General features: G+C 42.1%; 1 protein-coding gene across 2 annotated transcripts in view; it reads left to right on the top strand.

The window, feature by feature from the left end:
- Window positions 1-9,874, top strand: part of PPWD1 (peptidylprolyl isomerase domain and WD repeat containing 1) — a 44,487-nt gene extending 34,613 nt beyond the window's left edge. For both annotated transcript variants that reach the window (XM_056541213.1, XM_056541224.1), the window contains exons 8-11: window positions 1,663-1,844; window positions 2,014-2,095; window positions 5,253-5,435; window positions 9,647-9,874. In XM_056541213.1, coding sequence (XP_056397188.1) covers window positions 1,663-1,844; window positions 2,014-2,095; window positions 5,253-5,435; window positions 9,647-9,790 — 591 coding nt within the window. In that variant the 3' untranslated portion in view covers window positions 9,791-9,874. The remainder of the gene's footprint in view (window positions 1-1,662; window positions 1,845-2,013; window positions 2,096-5,252; window positions 5,436-9,646) is intronic.
- Window positions 9,875-12,567: the final 2,693 nt, after the last annotated feature.

Here is a 12,567-nt window from a genome sequence, read left to right as displayed (position 1 = left end):
TGGCAACAGAAAGTGGAAATTTAGCATCCATGAAAGCGCTTACGTTTAACATCCATGCAAAGTACTGTCAAAAAGAAAAAAAAAATATTAATTACTATGTAATATAATTACTGTAAGTCAGTAAAAACCATTCTAGTGCAATTAAAGCTAAATGATGCAGAGGACAGTATAAAGAATGTGATCAGCAGTGATCCCCATGTAGTGATGTTTCCACCTAAGTATACGCATGAATCATTAATATGAGCGGTTAAAGGGTATTCTGCCCTTAGACATCTTATCCCCTATCCATTCTGTGCCGGGTGCTGCTCCAGTCTCTGAAATGCTGGGTTTCCGAGACAGAGATGTGACGCCATGCCTCCTTGTGACTCCACGCCCCCTCTATTTAGGTCTATGGGAAAGGGGTGTGACGTCACATCTCGGAAACCCAGCGCCTCCAGGACTAGAGCCGCACTCTGCACAGGAGACCATATGTTCTCAAAGAAAATGGGGCAAAATGGTGGAGGGATCCTGATTTATTGCACTTTACTGCTACCCCATCCACCGAAATGTACAGGTCAACTTCAAAAGGAAACTCCACTGGCCAGTGTTCGTAACGTCGTGGTCACTCCCCCCCCCCCCCCCGGCACGAAAACAGCGTTCGGAACATTTTATTCCAAATGCTGGCCAGTGGTGTAGCCCTTTTAAGGTATCAGTGGGATCGGGAACCATTTTATAATATATATATATATATATATATATATATATATATATATATATAGTTATAAAATGATTAAATAAATATATATATATATATATATATATATATATATATATATATATATATATATATATATATATATATATATATATATATATATATATATATAAAAATAAATATAGATTTATATAAAAAAAATATAAATATGTTATAAAATGGTTCCAGATCCCACTGATACCTTTTTAAAGGGCTACACCACTGGCCAGCATTTGGAAGTAAATGTTCCGAACGCTGTTTTCATGCTGTGGGGGTTGGCCATGCCCCCTCAATGCATATATCTCTTATTTTCTCTACTCAATCCCCTAATCTCTCAACAATGTTGTGTTTAATTACTTCTATTAATAAATCTTAACCCTTCCAGTACTTATCAGCTGCTGTTATGATCCACAGGAAGTTCTTTTCTTTTTGATTTTCCTTTCTACCCCACCACAGTGCTCTCCGCTGACACCTCTGTCCATTTTAGGAACTGTCCAGAGTAGGAGCAAATCCCCATTGCAAACCTCTCCTGCTCCGGACAGTTCCTGACATGAACAGAGATGTCAGCAGAGAGCAATGTGGTCAGACAGAAAGGAAATTCAACAAGAAAATAACTTCCTGTGGATCATAAAAGCAGCTGATAAGTACTGGAAGGATTCAGATTTTTTTTTTTTTTTAATAGAAGTGATTTACAAATCTGTTTTAACTTTCTGGATCCAGTTGATTTAAAATAAAAATGTTTTTCAGTGGAGTACCCCTTTTAACATCTGGAGAATCTGGTAATTCCGTTTTTTCCCCCTCATCATGGAATAGATTATATTGTCCCTCAATGACCTGCTCCTGGGATATGTCTAAGGATGGAGTTTGTCTGTATGGTAGAGGGATATAGCCATAGAGTTGTTAATTGATTAGAAATATTCTCATTCTAGTTTACCAAACGGGAACCAGAAGACACAAAGAGCGCAGACTCTGACAGAGATATTTTCAACGAGAAACCATCTAAAGAAGAAGTGATGGCAGCCACACAGGCGGAAGGACCCAAACGTGTGTCTGACAGCGCCATTATACACACCAGTATGGGCGATATTCACGTCAAGCTCTTTCCGGTTGAGTAAGTGTCTTATATGAGTCTTTTTTTTTTTTTTTTCGAAAAGGTGCCTGCCTGGATTGAGATTCATTCTTACATTAATTTCTTAACATTTTGTTAAGTAATTATAATGTGTGTGGAACAAATGTTTATTGCACACTTTAATATAAAGTACTTAATCTGTTTTACATAGATGTCCTAAGACAGTGGAGAACTTCTGTGTGCACAGCCGAAACGGTTATTACAACAGTCACGTATTTCATCGCATCATAAAGGTAAGTACAATTTGGCGCTATTCTTTATTATTTAGCCTTTGCTCTAGCCCAGTGTTTTTCAACCAGGGTGTCTCCAGCTGTTGCAAAACTACAACTCGCAGCATGCCAAGACAGCCTTCGGCTGTCTGGGCATGCTGGGAGTTGTACTTTTGCAACAGCTGGAGGCACCCTGGTTGGGAAAAAGTGTTCTAGCCAGTGCCACTGTCCTAAAATGATGGTGACTTTACCTTTCCTTGGCTGACCTAGACAAATCTTAGCCTGGAAAAGGAAATATCTCCAAAAGTTAGGAGCCAGCAATGACGCACTTTAGGAGTGATTCCTTACTGAAACCAGGAACCAACAAGTCTGGTCTTAAAAGGGTATTCCAGGCCAAAACTTTTTTTTTTATATATATCAACTGGCTTCGGAAAGTTAAACAGATTTGTAAATTACTTCTATTAAAAAATCTTAATCCTTCCAATAGTTATTAGTTTCTGAAGTTGAGTTGTTTTCTGTCTAACTGCTCTCTGATGACTCACGTCCCGGGAGCTGTGCAGTTCCTATCATTGAGCAGTTAGACAGAAAACTTCAGAAGCTAATAACTATTGGAAGGATTAAGATTTTTTAATAGAAGTAATTTACAAATCTGTTTAACTTTCTGGAGCAAGTTGATATATATAAAAAAAGGTTTTGCCTGGAATACCCCTTTAAAGGAGTACTCCACTGGGGGAAAAAAATATTTTAAATCAACTGGTGCCAGAAAGTTAAACAGATTTGTAAATTACTTCTATAAAAAAAAAATCTCAATCCTTCCAGTATTAGCTGCTGTATGCTCCACAGGAAGTTGTTTTCTTGTTGAATTTCCTTTCTGCCTGACCACAGTGCTCTTTGCTGACACCTCTGTCCATTTTAGGAACTGCCCAGAGCAGAATAAGTTTTCTATGGGGATTTTCTCCTAGTCTGCACAGTTCCTGACATGGTCAGAGGTGTCAGCAGAGAGCACTGTGGTCAGGCAGAAAGGAAATTCAAAAAGAAAAGCCCTTCCTGTGGATCATAACAGCAGCTAAGTAGTACTGGAAGGATTAAGATTTTTTTATAGAAGTAATTTACAAATCTGTTTAACTTTTTGGCACCAGTTGATTTTAAAACAAAATATTTTCCAGTGGAGCACCCCTTTTAAACCTCATTGTAAAATGCATGAATTTTATACTGTTTTTGAGGGCAAAGCTGTTCACATCTACATTGGAGGCTCTATTTGGGGCCTCTGTCGCAGATTCTATTTAGTGCCTAAAAGTGATGCTGGACGGTCCGTTGCACAACAGACCCTGACAGATCCCATTGGATTTAATTGGATTCATCTGGTTTCCATTTATTTAGCAGGATTTGACCAGACGGCTTGCAGCATTTTTGACCAGTCCGTTCCTGATAGATAAATGTCATATGTGACAGAGCCCTCTTTTCCCTCGGAATGGAGCTCCAATGCAGTTGTGAACCTTGGCTTATAGTGTCAAATGAAAAGAAGATAGCGGAGCACTCACCAGGTCAGTAAAAGGCTTCTTTATTGATCATGTTGATCAGTCGGGATACATGCAGGGGAGGATGGAATGGACAAGGGGGTACCGGGAACGGCAATGGACCGTTTACGCGCCGGAGCGCTTCGTCAGGCCGGTACTTGAAGCAGCCTGACTAAGCGCTCCATCACGTAAACGGTCAGTCGCCGTTCCCTGTATCCCCGCGTCCATTCCATCCTCCCCTGCATGTATCCCGACTGATCAACATGATCAATAAAGAAGCCTTTTACTGACCTGGTGAGTGCTTCGCTATCTTCTTCTCATTTAATGTCATTTGCTGTATATGCTTGGCATGGTAGCACTGAAGAGGTTGAAGTTATTGGTTTCCAGGGACTGTGTGGATCAGGTGTCCATCCATTTGAGTTCTATGCAACGTAAGGAAAGGTGCTGAGACCTATCTTCTATGTTTACATGGCTTATAGTGCTTGTGGCACAAAGTCCGCACAAACTGTATGTGTTTATGCTGTTTTAATGTATTACTTTTACTCGCTTCCCACTACTTGATGTACATGTATGTAAAATGTTGTTTCTTTCACGATAGTTACCATTAGCACACACTTGTTAAATAGCAGTAAGCAAAAGTCCTTGATAGACAGGCTCTACGGTCCCCACAGCACTACAATCCTACACAAGTATCAAGGCATATGATCCACAGACAGGTAGGATATATGGAAATAAAAGCCGGCACAGCTCTGCACCATTTAGCACTTCCACAATGTCCTTAATAGCATGTTAGAGCCGGAAGCGGAGTATACACCCAACATTCATCAATCCTGTACCGGGTGCTCAATCCCACAAAGGCAAAGTTCATAGAAGTATAAAGGTAGATAAAGGAGGTACTCCCCACCGGGATATGTGCAAAAATAGAAATTCTTTATTGCATCGGGCAGCAGTAGACATGGACCAGTGTGGAGGCAGCAAACCAAGAGACGGTAACAGCTATTTCATGCCTCCTACGGGGGCTTCTTCAGACCACCAAGAAGTCTGAAGAAGCGCCCGTAAGAGGCGTGAAATAGCTGTTACCGTCTCTTAGTTTGCTGCGTCCACACTGGTCCATGTCTACTGCTGCACGATGCAATAAAGAATTTCTATTTTTGCACATATTCTGGTGGTGAGTACCTTCTGTACCTACCTTCAAGTATACATGTATGGAAATAATCTTATGACACCAATACCTCAATATTATTTTCAGTATTTTCATAATTTATTCTGTAAACTCATGTTTCACATTTTCATAGTATAAGATGTAGTTAATTCCATATAGCAAGATGGATAAAGCACAAACCTCAGTCAGATGGAGAGAGAGAGACGAGTACAAACCTGCTGCGCCCCCTATTCTCCCTTTGTGGGAGAACAGTGGGCAGAAGAGCAGAGCTCGCTCAATACACAGCCGCTGCTGACTGCTGCCTCCCCATCAGTTGCTGGGATTGGATAGAATTCTGACCCCAGCTGTTTAACCCTCTAGATGCCACAGTCGATAGCAAATCCCCCCCACAATATATGTGCTTGTGACAAAGATGTATTTATTGCCCAAAGTATATTGATATGCACAGTATATGGAGTTTGTAACATGACACATAAAAATGTATTTATATTTTTTTGCTTAGGGGTTTATGATTCAGACAGGAGACCCGACAGGCACAGGCATGGGTGGAGAAAGTATCTGGGGCGGAGAGTTTGAGGATGAATTCCATGCCACACTAAGGCATGACCGGCCCTACACACTCAGTATGGCGAATGCTGGTCCCGGTACCAATGGCTCCCAGTTCTTTGTCACTGTAGTACCTACTGTAAGTAAACCTTGATATACGGATTGTATAATATATTTTGTTTCTACAACCACAGTCCTCTAAAAGTCAGATGGGCAGCTTGGACATTCTGTTGTGGGTTTATACCACTGATTTCACCACTTTCAACATAGCAGGGGTGGAGATCCACGTGAATCTTCAGAAAGTACCACTTGATACACATGAGCATTTTGCTGCAGACCCGCTATATATAGATTTTCAGAGATCGGTGGCAGAAACATGTTGCAAATAAGCTACTTACTTATGATTGTTCTGCATCCTGCAATCTGTAAAGGGGAACTCCACTACCCCAGCATTCAGAACATTTTGTTACGAACACTGGGTGCGGGTGTAGTGACGCCACGCCCCCCTCAATGCAAGTCTATGGGAGGGGGGGTTAAAGGGTAGCTCCCACCATCCTATTTTTTTTTTCTGTCCCTGCCTATTGCCAATCTATCACTAACCCCCTCCCTGCTCTTAATTTTTACTATATTAAAAATGCTTTTTGTCTGCCTGGCAGTGTGCTCACTACCAGGCAGACTTACCCAGCAGGCACCACATCACTGATGCCTGCTGGGGGGGGGACTTCCGCCCTTAGTTCATCTACACAGGGTGCCTCCAACTGCAACTCCCAGCTTGCCCTGACATCTATTGGCTGTCAGGGCATGCTGGGAGTTGTAGTATTGAAACAGCTGGAGGCACCCTGTGTAGATAAACTATTAGTTACATGCACCATACCCGGTTTCCTCCATCACAACCCCCCCCAATTACACTTACTGCAGAGTCCGGCGGCGGCGATGTGCAGGAGGAGTGGCCTCCCAGCCAGTGGCCGGGGAGCCAATGCGCTCGCTCCCTGCCTGTCTGATTGACAGGCAGGGAGCAAGCGCAGGCTGAATGAAAAAGGACCGATGCCCGACAGCATCGGTCCTTTTTCAGGCGTGAGGTCACCCCAGGCTGCAGCCGGCCACTAGGAGGGAGACTCCTAGTGGCCGGTTTTCAAATGAAAATTAAACAATTTTAATTAAAAAAATAAAAGATAAAAGTATATTAGAGATATGTTGTAGTACATAAGTACTACAACAGATCAAAAAATAAAGTTGGTGACCGTGCCCATTTAATAGAATCTTAAAAAACCCAGGCATTGTCAGGCGGTACAGACCATGGACTTGAATGGAGGGGTCAGGGCGGCTTGCATCGCCAGTCATCGGGCACAGAGTGGAGTTCACTCCGTGCCCCGAATGACGGGTGCCGGCCTGGAGATCGCGGGGGTCCCCAGTGGCGGAACCGCCTACGATCTAACATCTTATCCCCTATACTTTAGATAGGGGATAAGATGTGTGCAGTGGAGTACCCCTTTAAATTGACAGGCTGGAGTTTTTCAATTCCGCAGGTCAGTGTTCAGGTATGTTCACAGGTTATAGATTCATATTGATTTACACCCAGTAAATCCTCAGCAGTAAATGGAATCTGTCGGCTGTATTTGCTGTTAAGAGCTGCAGACTCTGTTGGCTAGCTGGTAAGATATAAATGCAAACTGTGGTTGCCAAATGCGTAGAATAACCTTATTTAGCAATTAATTGGGTGGAGCCAAACTGCTCAAATGCCTACGTCTGACATGCCACCTTGCTCATTTTACCTCCCAGCCCTTCCTTGACTGATGTACAGGGCTCTGTATCTCAATCCAGGAGGGGCTGGGTGCTAGTACTGTAATCTGCTGCTGAGTTTCCATGATCATTTCTGGGGGTAAATCTGCAGCACATTTATCTAATGTGCATTTGCCCTAAAGGTCTATGGATTTAGCCTATGAGCTGGAAGCAGTGTGAATGGCCCCAAAAAATAACTACACCCAAAACAATAACTAGAATATTATGTCCACACTTGGCATGTATGCTGTAGATATTCTACAGCACTACAGAAGCAGTAAAAAATTATAATAATAATGATTGTGTAGCATTTCACCTGCTGTGTAGATTTGAATTTCACAGCACATCTGTTGGAGATTTGTTGCCTATTTTCCTCATTAATTTAAAGAGGTTATCCAGGAATATAAAAATACTAATTTTCTTTAAAAACAGTGCCACGTCTGTCCCCAGTATTACAATACCACGTCTGTGCATGGTATTACAAGCTCCATTCACTTCAATGTAACTGAGCTGCAATACCACATACAACCTGGAGCAGTGTTTTCCAGCCAGGGTGCCTCCAGCTGTTGCAAAACTACAAGTGGGGTTTTGCAACAGCTGGGGGCACCCTGGCTGGGAAACACTGAGCTGGAGACTGACATGGTGCTGTTATTGAGGGAAAATAGTTCTGTCTTTTTATTCCTGGATAACCCCTTTAAAAGAGTGCATCAAAATCTGCAGCAACATTTGCAATTGTGAATTTCAGATACAGTAAATGTTGGCACCCCTGACATTTTTCTAGAAAATGAAGTATTTCTCACAGAAAAGGATTGCAGTAACACATGTTTTGCTATACACATGTTTATTCAATTTCTGTGTATTGGAACTAAACCAAAAAAGATATGACATAATGTCACACCAAACTCCAAAAATTGGCTGGACAAAATTATTGGCACCCTTAACTTAATATTTGGTTGCACATCCTTTGGAAAAAAATAACTGAAATCAGTTGCTTCCTATAACCATCAATAATCTTCTTACACCTCTCAGCCGGAATGTTGGACCACTCTTCCTTTGCAAACTGCTCCAGGTCTCTCTTATTGGAAGGCGCCTTTTCCCAACAGCAATTTTAAGATCTCTCCACAGGTGTTCAATGGGATTTAGATCTGGACTCATTACTGGCCACGTCAGAACTCTCCAGCACTTTGTTGCCATCCATTTCTGGGTGCTTTTTGCTGGGTATGTTTGGGGTCATTGTCCTGCTGGAGGACCCAAGATCTCGGAGGCAAACCCAGCTTTCTGACACTGGGCTGTACAGTGCGACCCAAAATCCATTGGTAATCCTCAGATTTCATGATGCCTTGCACACATTCAAGGCACCCAGTGCCAGCAAAACAACCCCAAAACATCATTGAACCTCCACCATATTTCACTGTAAGTACTGTGTTCTTTTCTTTGTAGGCCTCATTCCGTTTTTGGTAAACAGTAGAATGATGTGCTTTATCAAAAAGCTCTGTCTTGGTCTCAAGACATTTTCCCAGAAGGATTTTTGGCTTACTCAAGTTAATTTTGGCAAAATGTAGTCTTGCTTTTTTATGTCTCTGTGTCAGCAGTGGGGTCCTCCTGCCATAGCTTTTAATTTCATTTAAATGTCGACTGATCGTTTGCACTGACTAATGCTCCCTGAGCCTGCAGGACCACTTTAATATCTTTGGAACTTGTTTGGGGCTGCTTATCCACCATCCGGACTATCCTGTGTTGACACCTTTCATCAATTTTTCTCTTCCATCCGCACCCAGGGAGATTAGCTACAGTGCCATGGGTTGCAAATTTCTTGATCATGTTGCGCACTGTGGAGAGGCAGATCTAGATCTCTGGAGTTGGACTTGTAACCTTGAGATTGATATTTTTTTCACAATTTTGGTTCTCAAGTCCTCACAGTTCTCTTCTCCTCTTTCTGTTGTCCATGCTTAGTGTGGCACAAACAGACACGCAATGCAAAGACTAAATGAACTTCTCTCCTTTTCATGTGATTTTTATATTGCCCACACCTGTTACTTGTCCCAGGTGCGTTTAAAGGAGCATCACATGCTTAAAACAATCTTATTTTTCCACAATTTTGAAAGGGTGCCAATAATTTTGTCCAGCCCATTTTTGGAGTGACATTGTGTATTGGAACTAAACAAAAAAAGCAAAGGGAATAAACATGTGTATAGCAAAATGTGTTACTGCAATCCTTTTCTGTGAGAAATACTTCATTTTCTTGAAAAATTTCAGGGGTGCCAACATTTACGGCCATGACTGAACATTGACCTGAAGTGTCCGGATGCTGTGTCAGGATTGTGTTACATTGCTTCCATTACCGATCAAATCCTTTTAGTAATTTTGTGGTAACCATTCTCATCTGCCTAGAAACAGCCTCATTCCTCGTTGTTAAATCGAGCACACAGTTGGTGTGAGTGGCTGTCCCTAATAGTGTTCATATTGCTTCATATACAAGTGTTGTGTATAATGTGTGTAATGTCCCCATCATAGAGGGGTGTAAGGGTACAAGTTCTCTTGTGTAACGGTCTGTCGTCTGTTCTCTTTCAGCCTTGGCTCGACAATAAACACACAGTATTTGGGCGGGTAACCAAAGGAATGGAAGTGGTCCAGAGGATCTCCAATAGTAAAGTTAACCCCAAGACTGATAAGCCCTATGAAGATATCACCATTATTAGCATCACTGTTAAATAATATTGTCTGACATATATGTGTTTTATAGCAATTGTACAAACATGTCTGATCGTGTCTTTTTTTTAAATAAAAAAAATACATAAACTTCAATAAATTTCAGTGATTTCATTGTGGAGTAAATAAGCATTTTCTTGTTTAACACCATAATTGATGCTCATTGTGACTGTGCTGGAGGTTAAAGTTAAGTTGTGTAAACAGCTAAGGATCACAATCTCCACTGTGTCCATAACCTACAGACTGTGCAGGACCACAAGCTCCGTGTTTATAACTAGAGATGAGCGAACTTACAGTAAATTCGATTCGTCACAAACTTCTCGGCTCGGCAGTTGATGACTTATCCTGCATAAATTAGTTCAGCTTTCAGGTGCTCCGGTGGGCTGGAAAAGGTGGATACAGTCCTAGGAGACTCTTTCCTAGCAATGTATCCACCTTTTCCAGCCCACCGGAGCACCTGAAAGCTGAACTAATTTACGCAGGATAAGTCATCAACTGCCGAGCCGAGAAGTTCGTGACAAATCGAATTTACTGTAAGTTCGCTCATCTCTAGTTATAACCTACAGACTGTGCAGGACCTCGAGCTCCACTGTGTCCATAACCAACAGACTGTGCAGTTTTTTTTTTGTTTTTTTAGAATCAAGACCCTCAAACATAATATCTTGATTTGACCTTGGTTCCCTGGGCTCTTCCATAATCAGAGCGAAACGTACAACTTTCACTAACTGACCCCCTCCTTCATCATCACTTCTCCTCTGTAGTGCTAATCTGCACCCACCATACAGGCCGCAGCAATCCACACTCAGACGCCAAGATCCTCCACCGACAGCCCGGCCGCAACCTGCCCACATACCAGTGGCAGCGGATTATACTGGTTAGTATGTTAGCGCAGGCTGCCGACGGAGGGGATAGGGCGGGAGATTCAAAATTAGGAAGATGTGAGATCTGGTAAAAAAAAATACCCAACCAGGGCTCATAGGGATACCATACTGCCAACACCGAGGGGCCCAGCATAAGGGAATCTCCCAGTCATTCTATTATCTTAGAGACCCACTTGAGACAAGGCTCCTCTCCAGGCTTCTCATAGGGACAGGGACTTACTTTTATTCTCCAAGGTTTCCTGTCCCTAGGGGTGGAGTCCCTCAGGTGGTAATTTCATGGCGATGGAGAAATTAGCAGTAAAAATAAGGCATGTGTGAACATACTCAACCTCTTAAGGACCCATGACGTACCAGTACGTCATGAGTCCGCACCCGTTCTATAACGTGGTGCAGCGGGTCGGGCCCAGCCTCTAACAACTGCCAGGACCCGTGGCTAATAGCACGCAGCACCACGATCATTGCTATTAACCCTTTAGACGCGGCATTCAAAGTTGAACGCCACGTCTAAAGTGAAAATAAAACGCTGGTTAGCTCAGGGGGCTGCAATCACGGCATCCCCAAAAGCTCTAGGACAGCAGGAGGGTCCCTTACCTTGCCTCCTGTGTGTGCAGTGTTATAGCCCCCTATGGAAGCCATAACATTGCAAAAAAAAAAAAGTTACGCTCATTTAACCCCATCCCTAATAAGTTTGAATCACACCCCTTTTCCCATAAAATAAAAAAAACTGTAAATAAAATTAAACATGTATGTGGTATCGCCGCGTGCGGAACTGTCCGAATTATAAACTTATTTAACTGCACAGTCAATGGCGTACGCGCTAAAAAATTCCAAAATAGCATATTTTTGGTCATATATCATGAAAAAATAAAAAGCAATCAAAATCAATGCAAAAATGGTACCGCTAAAAACTTCAGATCACTGCGCAAAAAATGAGCCCTCATACCACCCCATATGCAGAAAAATAAAGTTATAGGGGTCAGAAAATGACAATTTTAAACTTATACATTTTCCTGCATGTAGTTATGATTTTTTTTCAGAAGTACGACAAAATCAAACCTATATAAGTAGCGTATCATTTTAATCGTATGGACCTACAGGAGATAAGGTGTCATTTTTTTTTACCGAAAAATGTACTGCATAGAAACTGAAGCCCCAAAATTACAAAATGGCATTTTTTTAATTAAATGTTGTGGCACAATTTATTTTTCCGTTTCACCGTAGATTTTTGGGTAAAATGACTGATGGCTTATTTTTTGCGCCACAAATGACATCATATGGATGTTTACATGACAAATTGAAAGTTATGATTTTTTTTAAAGGTAAGGAGGAAAAGACGAAAGTGCGAAAACAGAAAAGCCCTAGGTCCTTAAAGGGTTAACCCCTTAAAGACATGCGCCATACATGTACGGTACTGCACAGTCGTACATTTATGGCGTAGTTGTGACGCGAACGCAGGAGCTGTGCTCGCTTCATTTCCAGCGGGTCCCGGCGGCTGTCCGCAACCACGGACCCGCCGGTAATGGCAGTCATCAGCAATCGCGCTGATTTCTGCCATTAACCCCTCAGATGACGTAATTAATACAGATCACGGCATCTGCGGCAGTGCGGCACTTAAAATGGCTGATCGAGGTCACCTCACCTGCCTCAGTCAGTCTCCTGGGGTCTTCTGCACTGATCTACCTTCCAGCAGACCAGAGCAGAAGATCGCCGATAATTTTGATGAGTACTGAGCCCTATGCATAGCACTGAACAGTATTAGCAATCTAATGATTGCTATAAATAGGCCCCTATGGGGACAAAAAAAAAAAAAAAAGTAAAATGAATGTAAAAAAGAGATTTAAAAAGTGAAAAAGCCCCTCCCCCAATCGTTTTAAATCACCCCTTTTCCCCATATTAATGCAA

This window comes from Hyla sarda, chromosome 1 (genome assembly GCF_029499605.1).
Source record: "Hyla sarda isolate aHylSar1 chromosome 1, aHylSar1.hap1, whole genome shotgun sequence".
In the NCBI taxonomy this organism is placed as follows: domain Eukaryota; kingdom Metazoa; phylum Chordata; class Amphibia; order Anura; family Hylidae; genus Hyla; species Hyla sarda.
The sequence above is the reverse complement of the archived record's forward strand: the minus strand, read 5'-3'. Positions and strand labels throughout refer to the sequence as shown.